The 20,454-nt window shown below is 39.7% G+C and overlaps 1 protein-coding gene across 12 annotated transcripts in view; it reads right to left on the bottom strand.

The window, feature by feature from the left end:
* The window catches only part of RASGRP3 (RAS guanyl releasing protein 3), a 56,237-nt gene that overhangs the window by 23,382 nt on the left and 12,401 nt on the right, over positions 1-20,454 (bottom strand). For 4 of the 12 annotated variants that reach the window (XM_042025010.1, XM_042025017.1, XM_042025008.1 and 1 more), the window contains exons 2-9: positions 13,724-13,786; positions 12,900-13,059; positions 12,690-12,787; positions 5,259-5,451; positions 3,673-3,775; positions 2,972-3,034; positions 1,668-1,799; positions 526-673 (exon numbers count right to left, since the gene is read on the bottom strand). In XM_042025010.1, coding sequence (XP_041880944.1) covers positions 526-673; positions 1,668-1,799; positions 2,972-3,034; positions 3,673-3,775; positions 5,259-5,328 — 516 coding nt within the window. In that variant the 5' untranslated portion in view covers positions 5,329-5,451; positions 12,690-12,787; positions 12,900-13,059; positions 13,724-13,786. The remainder of the gene's footprint in view (positions 1-525; positions 674-1,667; positions 1,800-2,971; positions 3,035-3,672; positions 3,776-5,258; positions 5,452-12,689; positions 12,788-12,899; positions 13,060-13,723; positions 13,787-20,454) is intronic. The other 8 variants (XM_042025012.1, XM_042025014.1, XM_042025011.1 and 5 more) reach the window with 6 other exon arrangements.

Below are 20,454 nucleotides of genomic sequence, written 5' to 3'. Positions count from 1 at the left end.
ACTGGTCTCAGCTCCTCATTGATCTCTTTTTCCTTCCTCTCTTGAAACAAACAAAAAAACTCAGATATTTTTCTTAGTTTGGGAGTTTGATTTCTCTCATGCTCCTAAACACTTGAAAAAAAGGTCTCATTTTTCATCTTAGTAACTTACTGCTTCCATTTGCCACCTGATACAGTAATGGCATGTGACCCTTTCATGTGGATATTTGCCAGCAGAAATCAGCATTTCTTTCGGCATTTGTCTTACTCATTTGCTTTGTTTTAGCTTCAACTTTAGTTTTCAACCACTTTTGCCTCTAGTCCTTGTACAATCCTCTGCGAAAAGAAGCAACTGAATTTCCCTCAGTGCCAAAAATCATCAGACATGAAAAAGGTCAAGGAAGTGCATGGCTATGTATATCACACGAGAGAGTATAAAGATTTACTACACTGAAATATTGAGAAAAAAATTCATAAATGTGAAACCATGTGAACACTCTTTAAAGACAGGCTCCTAATGCAAGCAACAAAGTTGTGGGCTTCTTACAGAAATTCTCCTAAATGATTTATGCTCCAAAAAAGTGAGATGCTCAGCTAGCTCAATGGGCTCCAGATGGTCAAACAGCAGGCAGGCTTTTCCTTTCTTGGAAATCTTCTTCCTCTGTGTAACTCTTCTCATCCAGTCATAGGAAGGACTGCAACAGAATAGGTATAAGTGTCAATTCTGTTTGGGTCTATGTCAGTATAGGCCACAGCTGGAATGTATCATGTAAAATTGACCATAGAAGGACCAGGAGCCTTCTGGTCTGTGACATCCAGCACATAACAAACACTTAGAATACGACATGTTCAAGAGCAGAACAGAAGAGAGGAGTTTTGGATGCGCTACAACAAGTGATAAATAATAGCAGGTTTCTATCACAACAAAAGGACAACGTATTCTTCCCCATGATACAGGAAGCCATAATTAAAGATGCTTTGGAAATACAAGAAATCCAGTTCACAACAAATTCTGATACAGAATAAAAACACACTTGAATAACATCAAGGATTAATTCTTCCTCTGTAAGTGCACAGGTCCCTGGAGTAATGGACCAACAGAAGCAGCTGAATACCGTGCATGTGCCATATTTTAAAAGAAAATCTACAATATCAAATGAGATGCAAAAGCATGTCTGGTGATGTTTAAAAGGTAACTTTCATTTCAGCTTGTCAAGGAAATAGTAGCTGTAATAATTTTGATGCGATGCAACTACAAATGTGAATGCTAAAAATTCTCCAGTTAAATAATAGAAAATATTACAAAAAACTAAGAGATTACTGGTGAGAGGACAAGAAAGCTTCTCCAAGAAGATCTAAGATTTACACAGCATTCCAGTCACTACATTGCTTGTTATTCTGTATGAAAATGTATAGGAAAAAAAAGTAATACTAATCACTTAATTGGCACTTGCTTTGCCAGAAAAATAATTTATCTCCTGTTTATATGAAAAACTTAAAGATAGGAATCTTCTCTTTATTGTGTAACTGTAACTTCAAATTTTTAGTAGCTTCAAATTTAAAGATGATTTGCAAGTGCTTTTTTTGCTCTCTCAAGATCAAGACAGCCCTTAATATTTTTGTACTTTGTACAGAACTAGAATTCTGCTGTTCCAGACACTAAGATGTTGCAGCTCATAACATTCTTACATGCTGGAGATATCAATAAGATGGATGTGATCCTCATAGCCGAGCTGGCTGGCTACTTCTTGAAACTCTTCAGTCAAACGAATCAGCCCAAGATCCAAGTTAAATTCTGCAGGAAATTCCAAAATCCAGTATCTGAAATCCACAGACAGCAGTTAAGAGAGACTCAGGTATAACATTCAGTGGCTGCATATATTTTACATATATCTTTTTAATAGGACTTTTTTCAGATCCACTGTTCTTTAGACAGAGAGAGTGAACTACCTCAGCCTGTTACTTCTGTAATTATTTGTGACACTGAAGTGGCAAAAGCCACTTTATCTTTTAATTTTCTTTGCTTAACTCACAACAGCACAACAAAAGCAGTATTCTATTGAAATGTAAAATTACAGTGATGTCTCAGGCAACACTCACAGAAGGCACACACATGGTGTCCTGACTCAGGCTGCCGGGACACCCAAATAACACTTGCACTTGGTCCCTGTCCAAGTGAGACAACTTGGTCTGCTCAGAAAAGACTTCTCAATGAAAATGCAAATGTGAATTTGAGCGGCAGTTCTACCACGATAACTGTGTAAAGCAGATGTAAGCCACGTAAAGTTACATGTAAACCATATAAGCCTCCTCCTCTATGTAAGGGGGAGTGGAAAAGGCTTTATCAGTCTGGCCTTCAGTAACCCCCCTCACCTTTCTTCTCAGTGATATAACTTCATCCAGAGGAAGGAGGAAAAAACATTTGTTTGAGTGAAGCAGGTTACATCATAATTACTTAAAAATTCATGCTTTCTCTTTTACAGGGAAATGTTCCTATGTAAGAACAGCCCAACACATGAAAGCTTTCCCATGGAAACAAGGTCAGAGCAGTTGGTGCAAGATTTGGAACACTCCCAACCTGTAGCAACTTTTGCATCACTAACACACTCCTGTCACCATAAATTATGTAGGGATTGCATGAACTGAAGTCTACAGCCCGGAGTCAATCTTCCTCTCCTACACTAAGTTACACCTGGAAGTAAAATGTCTCTCCTCTGTCTGGCACTCAAGTAGTCTCCCTCTGAGGAGCTGATAAATCATAACAGTCATGACCCAGATAAATTGTAACCCAAGTTTTCAGTCACCCTTTTAGCTCGATGCAGCTAAGTGTCTTAAAAGCTGGATGGCTCAACTTAATTGTTTTCAACACACAGAAATTCACTCTTCACTGTAGAATGGAGATCAAGTAAAAAAAACCCAAACAAACAAAATTACATTGATAGTATTAACAGAACCATAAAACCAAAATGCTAGAGGACCAGAAGTGCATTTACCTCATGAAGTAGCAGATTTTCAATCTGAATTCATTGCAGTTCTCCCCATCGGCATCTCTATAAGTAGGTCAGCTAAAGAAAGCTTTGTGTGCCTTGATTCAGCAATGATGTTTTTATTCACTGGAGATGGATACTAGACCAGCTGAATTTAAAAAAGTATCAAACTTTTCTTCTAGAGACAACCACATTATGCTTCCGATATTTCATTCACTTTCACAACATCATAGGGGACAGAGACTATTTCCTGGTTTGCACTTTTTTCCCCTATCAAAAATGCCACTATTCTCCAATTCTGAATATTCTGCTGAAAGGTCTCTTGCCAGCTCTGGCTAGCCAAATGTGATAATACTTACGATTACTGAATTAAGAGATAAAAATGACATATAGGTGTTTAGATATCACTGAAAATTTATAGTACTCAAAGGCCAACCTGCTGTGATACACTTGAAAAATTATCTTTGCCTCATATTTGCACTTATTCAAGGTTGATGTAAAGTCAGTATTCTTGTCATATCGAAAAAGCCCACAAAGACTTAATGTGAGAATAAAGAAGCTCACAAACTTCCACTTTTTAGACCGAAGAAAAATTTACCTCTAAACCTTGTTTGTCACTATTAATTGGCACATTTTTACAAGCAGTCAGGAAAACAACCTGGTTTTGACACTGTAATGCCAATTTGCAGCACTTTGTGAAAGGATATGTGGACAGAAGCTTGCCAGCCAGCTCTGTTGAAGGCAGATACCACCGGTGCATTAAAAGGAAGGTTCTTGGCAAATGGCTGGAGCACTGGTTTCCTTTGTGATCTGCAAAGGAGAAACACTGAGTTAACCCCATCATAACAGAGGGGAGCTTTTATTCTTCAAGCAGAGTCAGATAGAAAAGATCAAAAGTGGAAATGTTGGTTCGTTATCTACCAACGAGGTAGGAAAGAGCACCGGAGCACAAAAATGCCCCTTGAAGAGTAACTATTGGTAGAATGCAGTGACAGTTATTAAAACTGAGGAAAAAACCCAAACCAGTGCAGATAACAGGCCATAGCTAAAAAACCAGGGCATGGGCACCACTGTGCTAAACTTTGCGCATCAAGAGGGTGGGAAGATGATTTATGTACAACTACTTCCAGTATTTATTTTGTTGCAGCTTTATAGCTTTAAGTTAGCAGTTAAGTTAATAATAAATGATCTGCTTCAAGGAATTCAATGTTAAAGGAACATCTCCCATCTGTGGCCAAGGTTGCATCTCCAGCTGCCTAACAGAGACCCTTGTGTCTTTGCAGTGTAGCCACTGAAACTACACAAAGAGTCATTCCCTGGCAGGCTGGCTGACAATCAGTCTTCCCCAACATCTGCAATGTTAGATTATTCTGTCTGTCACTTTTTTAGAAGACAGTAGATGATATGATGTACAAAACAGGAGCCACACACGGACTGTGCTTGGTAAGAGAGTGTGTATACAAGAGGAGACACTATTTCCAACAGACAACAAGTGTGAGGGCTCTGCTAATACTTTAATGAAGTTGTAGAACAAAATGTTTGATGGTGGTCTACAGAAACAGATGTGTGGGATTCACTGCAGCTGGTAGCAAGGTTTGTCCATCCATCAATTGTTCAGTCTCTCTCACCTTTAGACACTTGTTTCTCCCCACATGGCAAAAAAAAAATTAGTACTTCATTCCAATCAAAAGCTGTCCTGCATCTCAAGAGAATCTAAATGTAGCCTTGTGAATCAAAGCCCCATTTGAAAACATTTAAGCCTGCCCATGAACTCATTTGACTGCAATGTGATATATGTCATGATTAATGGTGTTATGGATCAAGGTCTTTTTTATCACTTCTTTCCCTCAGACCTGGTACATCTCATTTTAATAAGAGTAAAAAGATTACATGAGCATTAGGTCATATACTTGCCAATTATTGCATGATGATTTGGAAAACCTTTAAAAAAATGACTGGTCAAAACCACAGCTGTGTAACCACTCAAGACAAAGATCAACGCCAGAAATAACTCCTTGAATAATTCATCTAAACATTTCTCTTGGTAAAGGCCAGCATTTTAAAAACTACCATGCCCACAATTGTGCATTATCTGTATTAAGAAAATTTAATACAGTAAGCATATGATTAAAATTCTGGCTTGCATGATTCTGGGCCAAACTGAAACATGGAAAATTTTAGAGAACAGGAATGTCCTTAGACAAGAGAAAGACTGGCTAAACCAGAGAACAGCAGGACTTATATTAAAAGATTAATTTCAATAACAACAAAATAAAATATTGAAAGAGCATACCAAACATTTCAATACAAGTGTTCAAAAGCTCATCTAATGTTGCAGCCTTTCCAAGAGTGTTTGACCCCATTGTCTTTTAATCGTTGTCAAAAAATAAGACACATTTTCACCAAGTAGAAGGATGCTTCTTCAGATGCCCAGCTTTTTCACTTTATATTGTTGGTTGCATTCTTAGCTGGACTTCAATGAAAATCTGAAGAAAGTAAAAGAAATCATAATTATATGACCGTACGGAAGAATTGTCAGGATGCAATGCTTACAGTTCAACTCATCTTTTCTATAAACTGCTTTTTCCCCACATGACACAGAGCATATGAAAGATTGCCATAAGCTTTCCCTTCATTCCAGCTTGTGTTTCTAAGCATTGTCCAATTGTTTGTCCACTAGTACAAAATAAATCCACAGAAAGGGTCATAAAACAGAAACCAGATGGTAAATGAGGGCCTGCATGTACAATGACGCACATTTTGTTCAAGTCATTCTATTTACACTTGATAAGTCACTTTTTGTTAATAACACTGCTTTTATGTTTTTAAGCATAACCATTTTTTTCCCCTGAGGTTACTGGCTTGTGATAATACTAATGGTCTTAATTGGCACAGACCACATAAAATGTTTAATGAAGTTCATAGCAAACATTAAACTAGGAGGCAATTTTTCAAAGGACCTTAAGATCAGCTTTTTAAAATAAAATAAATCTTCCCACAGTAGCTGGGCAGTCACGGAAAGCTGAACACATAAAGAAACTTCTGGATTTTATTATACTTCTACTATGCATTTAAATATCAAATATTCATTTACCTGAAGATGCACTGAATTCCCTGTTTGCAAGCTTTTGGAAGTTATTTTAAAGGTTATATTTAAAGAACAGAAGAAGTAGTGTTGCATCACTACTTGCAACAAATTGAGGAGAAACTAATCCTTTTCCACAGCTGTAAACAGAGCACGCACTTAAGAAAAAGGGGGAGGTGGGTATACAGTGGTCCTTGGCTTCAAGCCTGTGTAGCAGGTGGTGTCCTAAGGGTTGGCTCTGGGGATGGACTGGGCAGCCTCAACCCTTCATGCTAGAGCTGGACTATCACCAAACCCAAAGCTGTGTCAAGTGAACCAGAGAATGCAGAGATGCGTGGCTCTCTAACCTGCTGGTCAGGCCACATGAGCCATGGTTACCCTAGGGTCAGTCTTTCTTCCCAAGACTGTTTATGTATTTAAAGTGTAAAAAAGTAAGCAGAGCATTTGCTTGATTTACTTTTAGAGTTAGCCAGCAGCTGTGCAGTGTTTTTCAAGTTCTAAGTGCACAAGTGTGTACACTTAACTTTTGCTTGAATCCCACTTTGGGCATGTTTGTCCTTTTTGACCATCCCCCAAATCCTTCTCTAAGTGCTTAAAGAACTGGTGTGATTTTTGCAAAGTCAGCTATCTAGCTCTTCCAAATTCATCTGACTTAGGTTTCTTTCAAGAGGAGAAAAATAAAATAATTTGCCATTTCAAAATATTTTTTAGTCAGCTCTTCAAAAATTAAATGGGGAAAAGTTATGGCGTTTTCTGTCTAACCCTAGAAATTGCCAAGCATGAAATGTAGGATCTGGCTTTTCAGTTTTGTTGGTATTCCCATCCTCCATAATATAAAGCATAGGAGAGTATCATCTTTGTCTTCCACTGACAGCAGTATAAAAGCAGCCATACAGTAATTAACAAATAATGCCCTGGGTAAAATTGAAGGTTTGGGGTTTTTCTTCAATTTTACAACTGCTTAAGTGGCAGACACCTAGATCCTGACATTACAGTGCTGTCCTCCCAAACAGCCTATCTGACCTCTAAAGGTCAGAGAATTATTATAATAATGATGCTTAAAGAAGAATAAAACGTTTCCACCAAGTGAAGAACTGGCTGACTGGGTCTGAGCCAAAACCTGATATCACATCTCTTGACTGCGGACTCCAAAACCCACAACCATTACATCATTATTTGTGTGATTAAGCACTGCTGTTCTGCTAAAAGAACAAAAGGCTTGTCCATGACCATGCCACAATGGTATCCAACCACACATCAGCACCCATAGGGATGGATGAGTAAAATACCACTCTAAATTTCATCTACATAAATTAAATAAACTATATTCTGTCAATGGTTCAGTGCAAGAAGGACACAAAATTTAAAATACAATAAAATCATAGCAGAGTTTTTCTACATATAAATAATTAAAAACATTTGAAAGATGTGGCTGTTATTAAAAAATTGATTGCCAGAAGTGCAGTTGGACTTCCAAATAAAGATAACTTTGAGAATCTCTGCCCCCAGCTACTTCCCAGTGTAACACTTAAGCACCTTATTGCCATCCAGCAGTTTCAGGGAATGATTGCACACTATAAAGAAACGAATAAATAAATTTTTGCTTTATAATGGAATTATAAACCTTATTGAGTTTACTGTGATTAACATAGGCTATTAAGGACACAGGAGGCACACAATCCTCCACAGCCACCCATTCGCATTTCCTTATCAGTCCACTTGGAATTACAGTCTCCCCTGCTGGAAACCCACCACATGGTGGGAAGGGGTTTCAGGGGATAATCAGGAATGGGTGAAGACTCCAACAGCAGCAATACCAAAAACATAGACCTTAGCACTCCCTCAAAGACAACAGCTTTTCCTAAGGGACCTCCTTCTTTTAGGCAATAGAAACAACTGTGATATCCCTATGAACCAAGCCATTGTATCGGGCATGTCATACTTTATTTCATGAAATATTTCTATCATGGGATGTGTACTTCCTCCTTAGGGAGAAAGCAGAAACATCTGCAGTGATATGCTCAGAGGCTAGAAGTTTGCCATGGACTGAACTACAAAACATAGAAATCCTTCCAAGTCCTGCCATCACCCTGACTGCCACATACACACAGCTGTTTTCAGCAGATGGATTTCCTTAGTATTTTCTTGCAGTGTAATTGCATTTTGTGATCAACATTTTGGAAGTCTTGAGATGGTGCTATTGTGGACTGTCTAGATAGATTACTTAAAACAAGTATGTAGGCTGTGAGCTCTTGAGACAGTTGTGGTCAGGTGCAATCCATTAGTGTTTAGAAGAAACAGGATACCCTGCCAGCAAACTTGTGGTTATGCAAAAGCACCAAGTGGTGTGAACAGGGTGGGCAGCATGAAGCGAAGTTTTAAATGCTGGCTACTGCCATTAGTAAAACCAAAAGGCATCACTTCTACTGCTGGAGGCTGCCAAGGGGAGGTCCACACCTACAACCTATGGCAGTTTAAATAATGTTGAAATGTCTTGCCTGTACAAATCCCTGTGTGGGCTGTCTCTCGTGGATTTCAAGCAAGTTATATCAGTTACAGTCAGTTTTAAATAGGATTAAATTTTATATACAGGGTAATATTTATTCGGCTAAATTAAATTCAAGCAGCTTTTTAGCCAGGCCAAAGTAAATGTACCTGTAGCATTTCCCCCATTTATTAAAAGTGGGCTACTTTCCTTCTACTTAAAGACAATAAATAGATGCACATACAAAGAGTCCCACCTTGATACAGAGGCACCTCTATGGGTCTCAGTTTATCCACAAACTTTCCAGAGGCCTGCATACAGAAGACTCATATTCTTTACAAGATTAGGACAGTCTTCGGGTTTTAAGTAAGCCAGACCTCCCCTCATCCTCCCTCCTCCAAGCCTACACAACACGTCAATGAATGCTTGCATTAAACAGCTTCCACCTTGCTGCTGGAGGAGTGCTAGGTGTGAGCAGCTCAACAGGGAAATCCAATAAGTAGCAGTATACAGAAAAAGAAGCTGAGGAAAAAAACATGAGTCTCATGAGAAAGCTTAAGGGTACCTTCCCTTGATACAACTTTTTCCATTATTCTGTCTTAATTGTATCCAGGGCAAGCTCTTCAGGACAGAGGTCATCTGCTACCCTGTAGATGTAGTGGAGGCTCTTTCTTCTTACTAGTCCCCACACATATTAGTGCAATTACCTAATACACTACACTAATACATACTACAATTACATGATAAGAATCCCAGCTGGGACTGCACCTTTGCCTACACAGGTGCAATCAAGACATCAGTTTGGGCTCAAATCAACACAGCTTAGGTTGCCTGCTGTGTGATTCCTGGAGTTTACTCTCTCCCAGCAGTTAAGTATTTCTTGTAGCTGGTCAGTACCAGTTTATTTATTACAGTACACACAAGTCTATTCCTAGGAAACTCTGAGCAAGTGACACGGGGTCAGGTTTCTCCAGCGTGTGACACAGGCAGAAGCCGTGCTAGGCGGGACAAGGCAGAGATGCTGGGCTGTCAGGCAGCCTAATGCCACTGCTTCTGCCCAGCCCATGACCTCAGCCATCACATGCAGCTGGCTACAGGATGGCACATCTGGTTTACCAGTGACGTTTGTTGTGTAGAGCAAGGACACAGAACAAGAGAGAGATTGCTGCAGGCAGGAGAGGAATGAAAATGGAGTATGGGAGTCTTGGGCTCATCTGACTTCCCAGTACTCATTCACCTTTGCTGCATACCTTCAGACAGTAGTTACACAATAAACCACATCAGCTGTCTGCACCCTATTGCTTTGATTCACTCTTTTTTTGGATCAAAGGGGAACTTCAAAAGACACTGAACAACAGAGTGGGAGGTCTGTGTTTGAAAAGAGGACAGGGCAGGGGGATGGATAAGCATACGCTGTTGGTGGCTGGCTAAAGCCAATCCTTTGGCAAGACAAGCAGCAGTGCATGAGGTCAGGGTCGGTACTCAGTTTCTCTCCACTGCTGCTCCCTTCTCACTCTTGTCCTATGCTCCAGCATGGGTTCTCTGCGGGCCACAGTCCCTTCAGAGGTGCAGTTGCTCTGCCTTGAACATATCAGTGGGCCAGAGTCTCTTCAGGGAAGTACCTGCTCTGCCACAGAGCACTTCCTTGTCCTCTGACTTCATTATTCTCTCTCTTCTTCCTTTCTCCTATGCATTCCTGTGTTTCCCCCTCCTCAGAACTGTTTGCCTTTTCTTAAATAAGTTTTTACAGAGGTGCCATCAGCTTGGCTGGTGGGCTCAGCTGCATGGGGTCCCTTGCAAACACAACTGGAAGTGGCTGTGGTTGACACAGGGCAGCCCCTGGCCTCCTCCCACAGAGGCCATGCCTGCAGACTCTCTGCTGCCAAAACCTTGCTATTTACATCCAGTATGGTCTCTAAGGAATGAACACTTGTGCCTTAACACCAAAGTATTCAAGTTACAAATTCTCAAAATATGTTTTATTATGCTTAATTTTGAGGGAAGGCTCCGCTAAGCTTAATACTGACTTTCACAAGTCACCCAATTAACATAGAAACGTATTAAAAGCCGTTTCAAGCCCTAGACCTCTTCTATGGGAACAGAGGTTGAATTAATACAGCCACAGGTAAGAGACCAAGTGGATATATGCATCCACTCACATGGACTACCCAGCTGTTAGTTGAGAGCCACATGGTGTCTTGTACAAGTTCATAAATTAGAATATGGAGTACAATACATGCTGACCTAAGATAAAAGAGAAGCTTACAGAAATCATGAGGAATGCCAATGGACAGTCACACAACCAAATACTTTCAGTAATCAGGAAATCACTTGATTAAGGCTTGAGGTGCTTAGACAACATTTTGTTTAGCATTCTTTCTGCGAAATATAACCGAGATGACTTCAGAGACAATGTAACACCTCCACCACCACCACCTCAAGGTTTTCTCCCTTAAAATCCGCCTAAAATAATGGATAACTTAGTAACTGGATTTGTAAAAGCAACTAAGGTTTCATTCCCAATTGCAACACTAGCATTCTATGGAACTGGTTATCTACCATATTTTAGGTTTATCCCATCCACTTCTATATTTGTTTCCTGTATTTCCTTTGCTGGCATTTGCCTCTGTAATTTTAACTCCAGCTAATACATGGCAGTAAAATCTGGTTTGTTCCATATACTATGCTGATGACATCTTCCGCTTTCCACGGGTCAAGGTAGTACAGTTGCCCAGAATGCATCAGGTTAAAAGGGAGAGCTAAGGAAGACTTTAGATTACTTTCAAAAGAAGGAAAACTTCCAGCCATACTTCTCAGTAGATTTTTCACAAAAACTATTTCGTTATTTCCAGTAAAGTAAAATCACATTATCAATATCAGAGATTTGACTAACATGTGTGACACCAGGGGATGCAGCTCTTCTGAGAATCTTTGTGCTTCAGACACATCAGATATCTCCAGCACTGAGGGAGAGGACAGCAACAGCAGTAAGAGTTTTACACACTCTAACTTGATCTTTTTTCAGAAGCCAAGCAAGACACCATCAATACCTCCTACAAGCCATCCTACTGTCTGTAAGCCTTCTGAGGAACTCTTGGCAATTACCTCTGCTATTCACAGACTTGAATAGAGCATCTTTCAAGAGTAAGTCTGCTTTTTTAGCCTAGTCAAGTCAGGGTTAAAATACATTTTATCAGCATATATTCACAACTGGTTACACTGTTACATGCCTAATGAGGCTGGTCAAGCCCAAGTAAAAACCAATTTTTTTAGTTATTTTAAAAAACATCTGGGGAGGTAATCAACCCTTCAGTTCTGAAAGACAAGCTCCCAGAATATATATTACCATATACCTGTTACAAAACATTTTAGTATTTTATTACTGCTTACCTTAGCCATCTATATTCTCTTAAGGACAAGCTAGAAAAATCACATTTCTTAATTAGATTACTAAGAAAACCTAGGCCCTATCTGCCTAGACTTTCTCGTACATTCAGCTTGAAGATCTACCACAGCGCTTGTTATATCTTATTTTTTACTAAGCCAAAATTTTTCCATAGTAGCATGGTCCCTGGATAGAGACTTCTTTCAAGCTGTTAAATATTCCAAGAGTTATGACAGTTTTAGAAGTCAGCACTGCTTTCAGTTTCACACAACTTTTCAATCAATTTTAAGTCAAAGAGGACTCACAAGAGCATGTAACTTGTATAAAAATCCAGTAAGTTGGGTATCAAGTTCTTAGCTAATGAACCCATAGCTTCTAAATCAATGTTTCACTTGGAAGAAGCTTTTTCACTCCATATCATTCTGTAATCTCCAGTTATTTCCCACTGTAGACTAACTACTCATGGAATAGTACTTTCTGGGCCCCGCACTGGGAGACAGCCACACTGCAAACGTCTGTGCCACTCTTTGTAATGATGCCGCAGGGATTGCAGACACATGGGGTGCTTTTCAAGCCCGCCAAGCCCCACAGGCTTGTGCTGGTCACCAAGACAGTAGAGATTATAGCTAAGTGTCCCAAAAAAGTAACATTTTAAAACACTCCCCCTCTTCCACTGGCCATCTCTGCAGCTATGTTGTATCAAGGTAAGACAAAATTATTATCTGCAGTCACAGATACCAGTGAGGAGAATTCAACACCTCCAACTTACCTGCTATCATTTCCAGCAAAGATGATCATACTTGATTTCTCACTCTTTCTGGTTTCTGGCCTTTCCCAAACTGAGGAACTGCAGTTACTTTGCATCTACTAGAAGCACAGGTATCACCATGTGAAAAGGGGCAGTTAAGTGCATGCTCATTTTTCTTCTTCAGTCCTGTTATGCCCTGTATTCCCTCACAAATTCACAATCCATACCTACCCTAGTGTGAGGAGTGGCCTCCGTGTGTAGTGAGAGCAGTTTTGTTGCTGACTTTTCCTCCTGTGACTACAATCAAAACCTAGGTTGGCTTCAGAAATATCTCAACCACGTATTTACAGCCTGGGAAGTCCTTATCAGTGCAGTAAATTGAAGGCAGCAACTGGCAAAACAATAAAGGCAGGAAGAGGGTTTCAGAGACTTAAGTAATGGGAAACTGGATGTCTGAGATGGAGCAAGACAGAGTTAAAAGGACAGAGGGCAGGACAAAGCTTTGGCTCCTTTTGCTCATTTGGCTGTTATGGTGCATTTGTAATCGGATAATCCTTTGTTTTCCCTTTGATGAATGTAGAAAATGGTTCACACGTAACTGCTATTTCCCCACAGACCTGTTAATAGGTCCCAGACAAGGAGGGAGGCTGGACCAGTTGCTAATGGCCAGCAACCCTTCTCACTCCCTGGTGGCAGCTGCCCATTCATTGGGGAGCTGTTGCTCTTTAGGGAGAGAATGCAAATTAAAATGGTATGCAAGGAGACAGTGACAGACACTCATGGCAGCAGCCAGACCTGCTTCGTGACCCTTGGAGCTCATGCAAATTGCAGTCTCCTGCACACTCACACCAAGCAGGGATGCTTGTCCCGGGTGGTGCTATGGTTTCACAGCTGCAGAAGTCACCAGCGTCTCACAACTCACAGGCAAACAGGCCTGCAAGAAAGAGGCTGGTAGAGTAGAAACACAGCCAGGAGCTCAGGAGAGATCCAGTATCTTTCTTTTTGGAATTCTGTCAGCAGATGCTGGACATCAAAATGTATAAGCAGTTTCTCACCTCTAGTTATAATTTCTGAGATTCCCTTGGGAAGATGGGTGAAACAATGGCAGCTTCAGATTCCTAATGATGCAAAGAGAGTATTTTAAACACAGGCATACAGTGCTTCTTGGGCCAGTTCAGAGTTTTTTTAAACACTAAGCCTCCAACAGAGAAGAGCAGTAAAGAGATTATTTGCTGGTTTTATTGTGTCTGACTAGATTTTATACTTTTTTTTCAGAGGTAACAAAGCAACCATCAGTGAGCTGACAACTTTGTTTCCTCACCAAGCAATCTACTGAGAAACATACGCAGGTTAGTACAAACATGAAGACACAGCAAACCTCTAAAACTGTTTATGATACAAGAAGTCTACAGAGTACAGGATATGAGAACAGCGTCACCACAGTTCCTATATTTCTATATCCAAGCTCTTGGAACAGAGTGAGTTTTATTAATAATCACATACCTTCCTAACAATAAGACAGCTTGCAGCCAACAAATTAAATGCCTTCTTTAAAAAGAGACTCATGTAAGAGTGTGCTATATGTGAAAATATACAGAACAGCAAGACAACTTGAAAAAGGGGAAGGAGCAGTGTAAAAAAACTCTCAAAAAAAAAAAAAAGAGGAAAAGCATCTTAGAGTTCCTGCTTTAATAAGTAATACTTCAAACAAGCAACTTTGGTCTTTATTTTGCTAAGATTATTTTGGCAGTTATATATTTATTGTATGAAAGAATATTTAAGACAGGACTGCAGCTACACAAATATCCCACTTCCACAGCCACAGAACACACTGCTACCATAGGACTTCAGAAAAACAAAGCTTATCAAAACCAGTTGGTTATGTTTGCAAAGCTCATGTCTTAAGATACAACACTGTAATTCTTTAAACCTCATGTATGCTAAAGATTCACCACTATCTGAAAAGCAACTAGAGCAGTTGCTGTAGTTGTAACAGCTGAGAATCACATACTGCACCCAGTACACTTTTGTCTCTGTAGATAAAACCCTGTCAGTTAATTGTTAGTATAACAACTTTGCAGTAGCCAGTTCGGACCATCCCAAGCAACTTGAAAGACTATTAAATTAATCCAAACCTGTTTGTTTTGTATTTATAGAAAACACCCATAAATCTTTACTCCTTAGCATATAATTATCAAATTTCAGGACCTTACCGGAATTTCTTTATGTATCTGCTAAACCTCAACAATAGTAAAAAAAAAAAACCCTGTGGCTATGTAGTAAAGCTAGTATCAAGTGAAAAATGTGGTCAAGTAACGACAAGAAATTAAAGGGTGAAGGGGTTGGGAAGATCTTGATTTAAAAGCTGATTTAGAGACTTAGGGACTTGTTTTTCTTCCCCAGTATTTAGCATTGAAAGACTGGCTGCTATTGCAGTCAGGTTTTCAGAACAGCTCAGTCCTTTTCTAGCTTACTTACAGGAGCAAATTATATTTCTATAAGCACTAGTATACCAGATAACCATACTCAAGTTAAATCTTACACCAATTTCTATTTCAATGTCATTAAATCAGTTCAAGAATTCAAAAAGGAGAAGGAAACACAGACACAAAGCAAATTGCAAACGGGCCTTTGCTTAAGATACATTAATCTGAAAATCACGTCTCTTATTTTAGTTCTGCAATATGAGCTGAGAACTAGATCCAAAAGAAGGATTAAGAGCCTAAATCCTGGATCCTTTTTACTTCTACAGCCTGACTCCAGGGGTATGTTTCTCAACCTGGTCTCTCACTTCTCACCTCTTCAGCCCAGAAGGTGACTGCCTAGAGCTTGTAACCTTTTTCTGCACTTTCAGTATTAAAGTCTGAATCAGTAACATCAAGAAGCTCCCTACTTAGGTCGCTCCTAAATCCTTTTGGGCTATGTACATGCAAAAGTCCTCCGCCTTGTCTGTGTTAAGCATCCTTTAGTCACACCTAACATGTCAATCCCACACTACACAGGTGCAGTCATGATGCCCAAGTTCTTTTTCCAAGAGCTCTGAACACTCCTTAAAGCTATGAGAGATACAGGATCAACTCTTCCTGTTAATGGAAGGATTGCAGATCTCACACTGTCGTGCTGAGACTATAGAGGAGATTTACCATCCTCAGAATCTTGGTGTAATTCCATATTACAGGAAATAATGAAGTTTTTGTGGTCTGCAGAGAGCGAGCAAGCAAGAGCATGACTGTGTCATTTAAGGGGAAGAGCACTCACTCAAGAAGAGGGGAAAAAAAGTGAATCCTAGTTCCTTCCCCAATTCCTACTTTAGATAAAAATATACAGACAGTCATTAGGGCAGGGCCTGGAAACCAAGAGTTTTAGGAAGGGTGGCAGCTGTTCCAGGAAGTATGTGTTCATGAATTCAGCAAAGCAGAACATGAGTAAGCAAGCTAAAGTAGGCAAGACATCTTTAGCAGAGGAGATTATTATTAGTCTTTTAAGGAAGCTATTTCATGAACGGTGTGATAAGACTGGAATGTCATGGCTATTCTGATGTGGATGACAAAAATCACAAATATCCAGACAGTGAGTTGACTCAAGCCCTAATTCAGCAAACTTTTTCAGATGTAATTTTCCCCACTGGTAATCAATTCTGTACTTGCACAAGCTGGGGTTTTTTTTATTTCCCACTAGCAACACCAGAAATTTCCAAACAAGCTCTGGGCTCAAACAATGTGTTGATGCAAAACAAACAATTTACCAATGTGTGCCACATGAACCAGCACCAAGATTATGGATTGGGTGGACCTAAGTGAAGTATGGGTTATGAATAGAAGCCTATCTGTACTAATGCTACTTCAGATTAAGGGAATTCAATTTGTTGAGACCAGAGTTTAAGCTGGAGAAACATTACATCTTTCTAAAGAACATGACCAAGAACACAGCATTACAACAAAGAATATATGCAACCTTTGGTCACGTGTCAAAGGCAGCCTTATCAACATGTCTAGCAAGCATGCAAATACCCCCCCATACAAGCCGTGTTCAGTCTGTTTGACCATATCATGTATGGCTTACTTAAATTCTACTCTCTAAGACTGATTTCTACATTGAAAATCTTCAATCTGTTTCAGCCATGGGGAGCAAAATACGCTTCAAAAGTAATGGAAAATCCTTGTTCATCTCAAAGATCCTGCTCCTGCACACACCTGCACTCCAGACCCCCTCGCACAAGTCCATCACTGCTCTGAGCAGAGCAGGTTTCCATAGAAGGGGTTGAAAAGAGAGGCAGTTTTAACAGGAGTGGAAGGAGTTATATATGGAAATGTGTTAATACATATAACACGTAATATCAATATGTGTATCTCAGCTACTGCATATTAAGCTTGGTATGACTTTTGTGCTAGTCCAAAGCAGACATATGATGCTGAATCACTAATGTTAAATTTGTGTTAATTTAAGATGATACAGTTATTTTCTCCTTGCAGGAGCTAAATATATGAAGTATCTGAACAATAATAGCTCGGGTCTCACTAATTTTGCACATATTATTATGCCTGGCAGGTTCTTGAGATGCTGAAGCCTTTTCCCCTTGCCCGAGAAACTCCAGATCGTTAGTAAAGAGCATATGCATAAATCACAGGTGGGAGAGTACTCTATAGAGAGAGTCAAACCATTTCACTTCTTTGAATGTGGTAAAGGGGAGCAGTTTTTCAGAGAAGTGAGACAGCAGATGGCCACCAAAACAACCAAAGCAGTTCTCAGGAGTAATTGTATTTTCTGCTGAGCTGTAAACATCAGTCCTGTGGGTATTTCCACACACCCACATGTTGATTCTGACCTCATACACACTTAGAGGTTAGCTGAGCTTTCTCATGGGATCTCTCATGAATTCAGCTCAGCAAATACCTATGTATTTGCAGGATTAGTCTTTGTATCTGATCTAGACTCACCAAATCTGTTTTGTTGATGTTACTGGTGCTTGCAGCTGATATTCTTTTACATTCATTACAAGAGGAAAGCTCTCCCCCCCACCCCCTGTCACAATACCTCTATTCTGGTGGTCAGGTGGTTTTTAGATATGTTGTACCAATAAGAAAACCTATTAATGAAAAGGTACTACTGCACTGGCTATTCCCATTGAATAGAAAAAGCACAGAGAAAAGCGATGAAGAGCAAAAACCAAAAGTCCTGAGAATTTGTTGCAGGCTTTTGATTCAAACTCTTAGGTATAAAATATTCTTATTTCTCACTTGTAAGAAAGGGTCAACATGAAAACACATTTATCAACTTCAGCAGTGAAAAGTGAATATACCATAAATATGTTAACAGAAAACACTCAGAGCAAGTTGTGTAGAGTACCTGTACAAATGTATTGCAGCCAGGCCTGGACGGCTTAGGGAAAAAAGAAAACCACACAAATACCCTTACAGTATTTTTAAAAGTAGTTTCCTCTCTTTATTCAGGAACATCCTGGGAGTGGCTCCTTGGTACAATGGCATTTTCAACTAGGGAGAGGGTCTAGCACAACTGCAGCTGCTCCTCAGCTAGATGTTTTGATATAGAGCAGAAATATACCCATTCAGATGCCAGGCTGCCCTGATCATTTCCTCAGAGTAAAGGGAAAAGATTTAACAGGAACCTTATGACACTCTCAGTGACAATGGTATGCGCTGAGCTTCTGCACAAGGACAGCAATGTCCCCACTGTTACCCAATCTCCTGTACAATGTAATAAAAAGAAATCCAGGATGAGCTTTCAGTTACGTATTGGGCTTTCTAAAGACGCATCAAGGGGAAATGCAAGGGCAGAGCACTTCTCTGAACAAAAATCTGAAATTTAATTAATGTGCTTCATGCCTATGCACACCTGCCTTGACTTACGTGAACATAATAATGGGGGTGTATATTCAAAAAGCTGAGCACTGGTTTTTAGGAGACTAGGATATTATAATATAAAAGGGTGGTGGTACAGAGGTTGTGTTTTCTGCTCAAGTGCAAAACCAGTGTGTGCCCCAGTGGTGTTCCATGACTGATGCTGCAGTGACAGATGTTGCAGTTAGAATTCATGAGAAAAGCCGAAAAGTGAGGAGGGCCTGACTACTGCACTTATTTCTCAAAGTACACTGTCTGTGTTTAACAGTAAGTATTCTTACCAAAATGGGTTAGTGATAAGGATTGAATCAATTATAGTCTTGAGAATCTTGTGATGTTGATCAAGTTTTCTTCATTTTGTGTACAGAGAATTAAAAAATCTAGTAATGAGTCTTGAATTAAGTTCAGAATCAGATACAGAAATGACAGTGGGAAGCTGTAAATAAAGCAGGGATTTTTATCTTAAACTTTGCAGATCCAAGTGATGAGTTATACTCCTTGATTGTAAATTATCTTAATAACCAATAGTATAGAGGCACAAAACTGAGCTCTCCCACCACATTTCTTTGAGCCAATTCAAGTTACCACTATAAGAACATGTTTTCAGACATTATTATCTGAAGGTGAGCTCAGCAGTGCAGTTATCTGAAGTTTACTTTGTAATCATAATTTTGTCTCTTTTATATTACCCTTAATTCCCAGGGCTGTCTGAGAATAAAATCAGCTGCAAAAGAGGCACATATAGTTGGCTCATAGTCCAGCTGGTGCAGAGCCATATGGCTTTACATCAACCTTCTGCACCAATACTGGCACAGTGGTTGTAGAGAAGCAGGGAAGAAGTTACAGCAGGTATGGACTGAGCTCACATCTATTTTCTGGTGGATTTGGGGTTTAACTTAGGTTTAAAACTTGGTCCTTCAACAGACCTGGACAGTTTGCTTAACAGAGAACACTCATTGCAAATACAAAATACAGTGTCTGGAAACAAACACACGATGGCATAGTCTTACTCAAAAACCAGAATTCCTTCTAAAAGTCTTCAATTTCTGGAAAAAAATAAATTTATTCTGAGATCAGAATAAAAAGCAACAGGAGACAAGTTATTCTCCCTGCCCCACATGGAACATGGAATGGAGATGTGGACAGGCTGGAGGGGGCCCATTGCAGCCAAGGTTCCCAGGGGACCAGGGGCTCCTGGCGCACCACCAGGTACCTCAGGACCCATAGGCCTGCTCCATTCACGGTGTTCCACAGTATCCCTATGGGAGGGCTGCAGTGTGCTGAGAGCACTTCAGTTCTTGGTTCAAAGGCAGTCTACCCTCGGAGACACAAACAGGCAGGAAGCCACACAAACTTCTGGTTTTGTGAACAATTGAAACCGATTGACATTTTCTGATAAAATTTCCAATGTCAAAGCTATGGTTAAAAAGAAAAGTAAAAGTCTTCAAGGAGAAATAATGTCTCACTTTTTTATGTGAGAAATCTTTGCAAAGTTTATTCTTCCTACCTTTAAAGGAGAGACTGCATGCAACCTGTCAGTGTTTACTCTTAGACTTTCCTCAACAGGACCCCACTGCTCTCCACTTCTGCCCCTCATTAACTTTCCCCAAAGCACCTTAGTCTTACCACATATCAAGATCCATCACTCATTCATCTGTTCCCATTCCTCCTAAGTCTTCCTCCAAAGAAACCTGATTCATCTCTATGTAAATAATTGATCAAAAGTTCCTTTTTATATATCCTATAGTCTGGTTTTAAAAGAAAACTTCAGACTGTAAGAGTCAAAAATTATCTGACAGGAACATCAATCATTCATGAAGCAAAATCACAAAACATGCAAGTACCCAAAAATAAATAATTAGGAACTTGGAGATATTTAGAAGACTCATTCACTGTTTTTTAGGGAGGATTTTTTCAATCTTCACAAT

This window comes from Corvus kubaryi, unplaced genomic scaffold (genome assembly GCF_017639235.1).
Source record: "Corvus kubaryi isolate FWS band 111438036 unplaced genomic scaffold, C.kubaryi_AGA036_p1.0 37266, whole genome shotgun sequence".
Classification (NCBI taxonomy): domain Eukaryota; kingdom Metazoa; phylum Chordata; class Aves; order Passeriformes; family Corvidae; genus Corvus; species Corvus kubaryi.
This window is presented reverse-complemented; position numbering and strand designations above follow the sequence as displayed.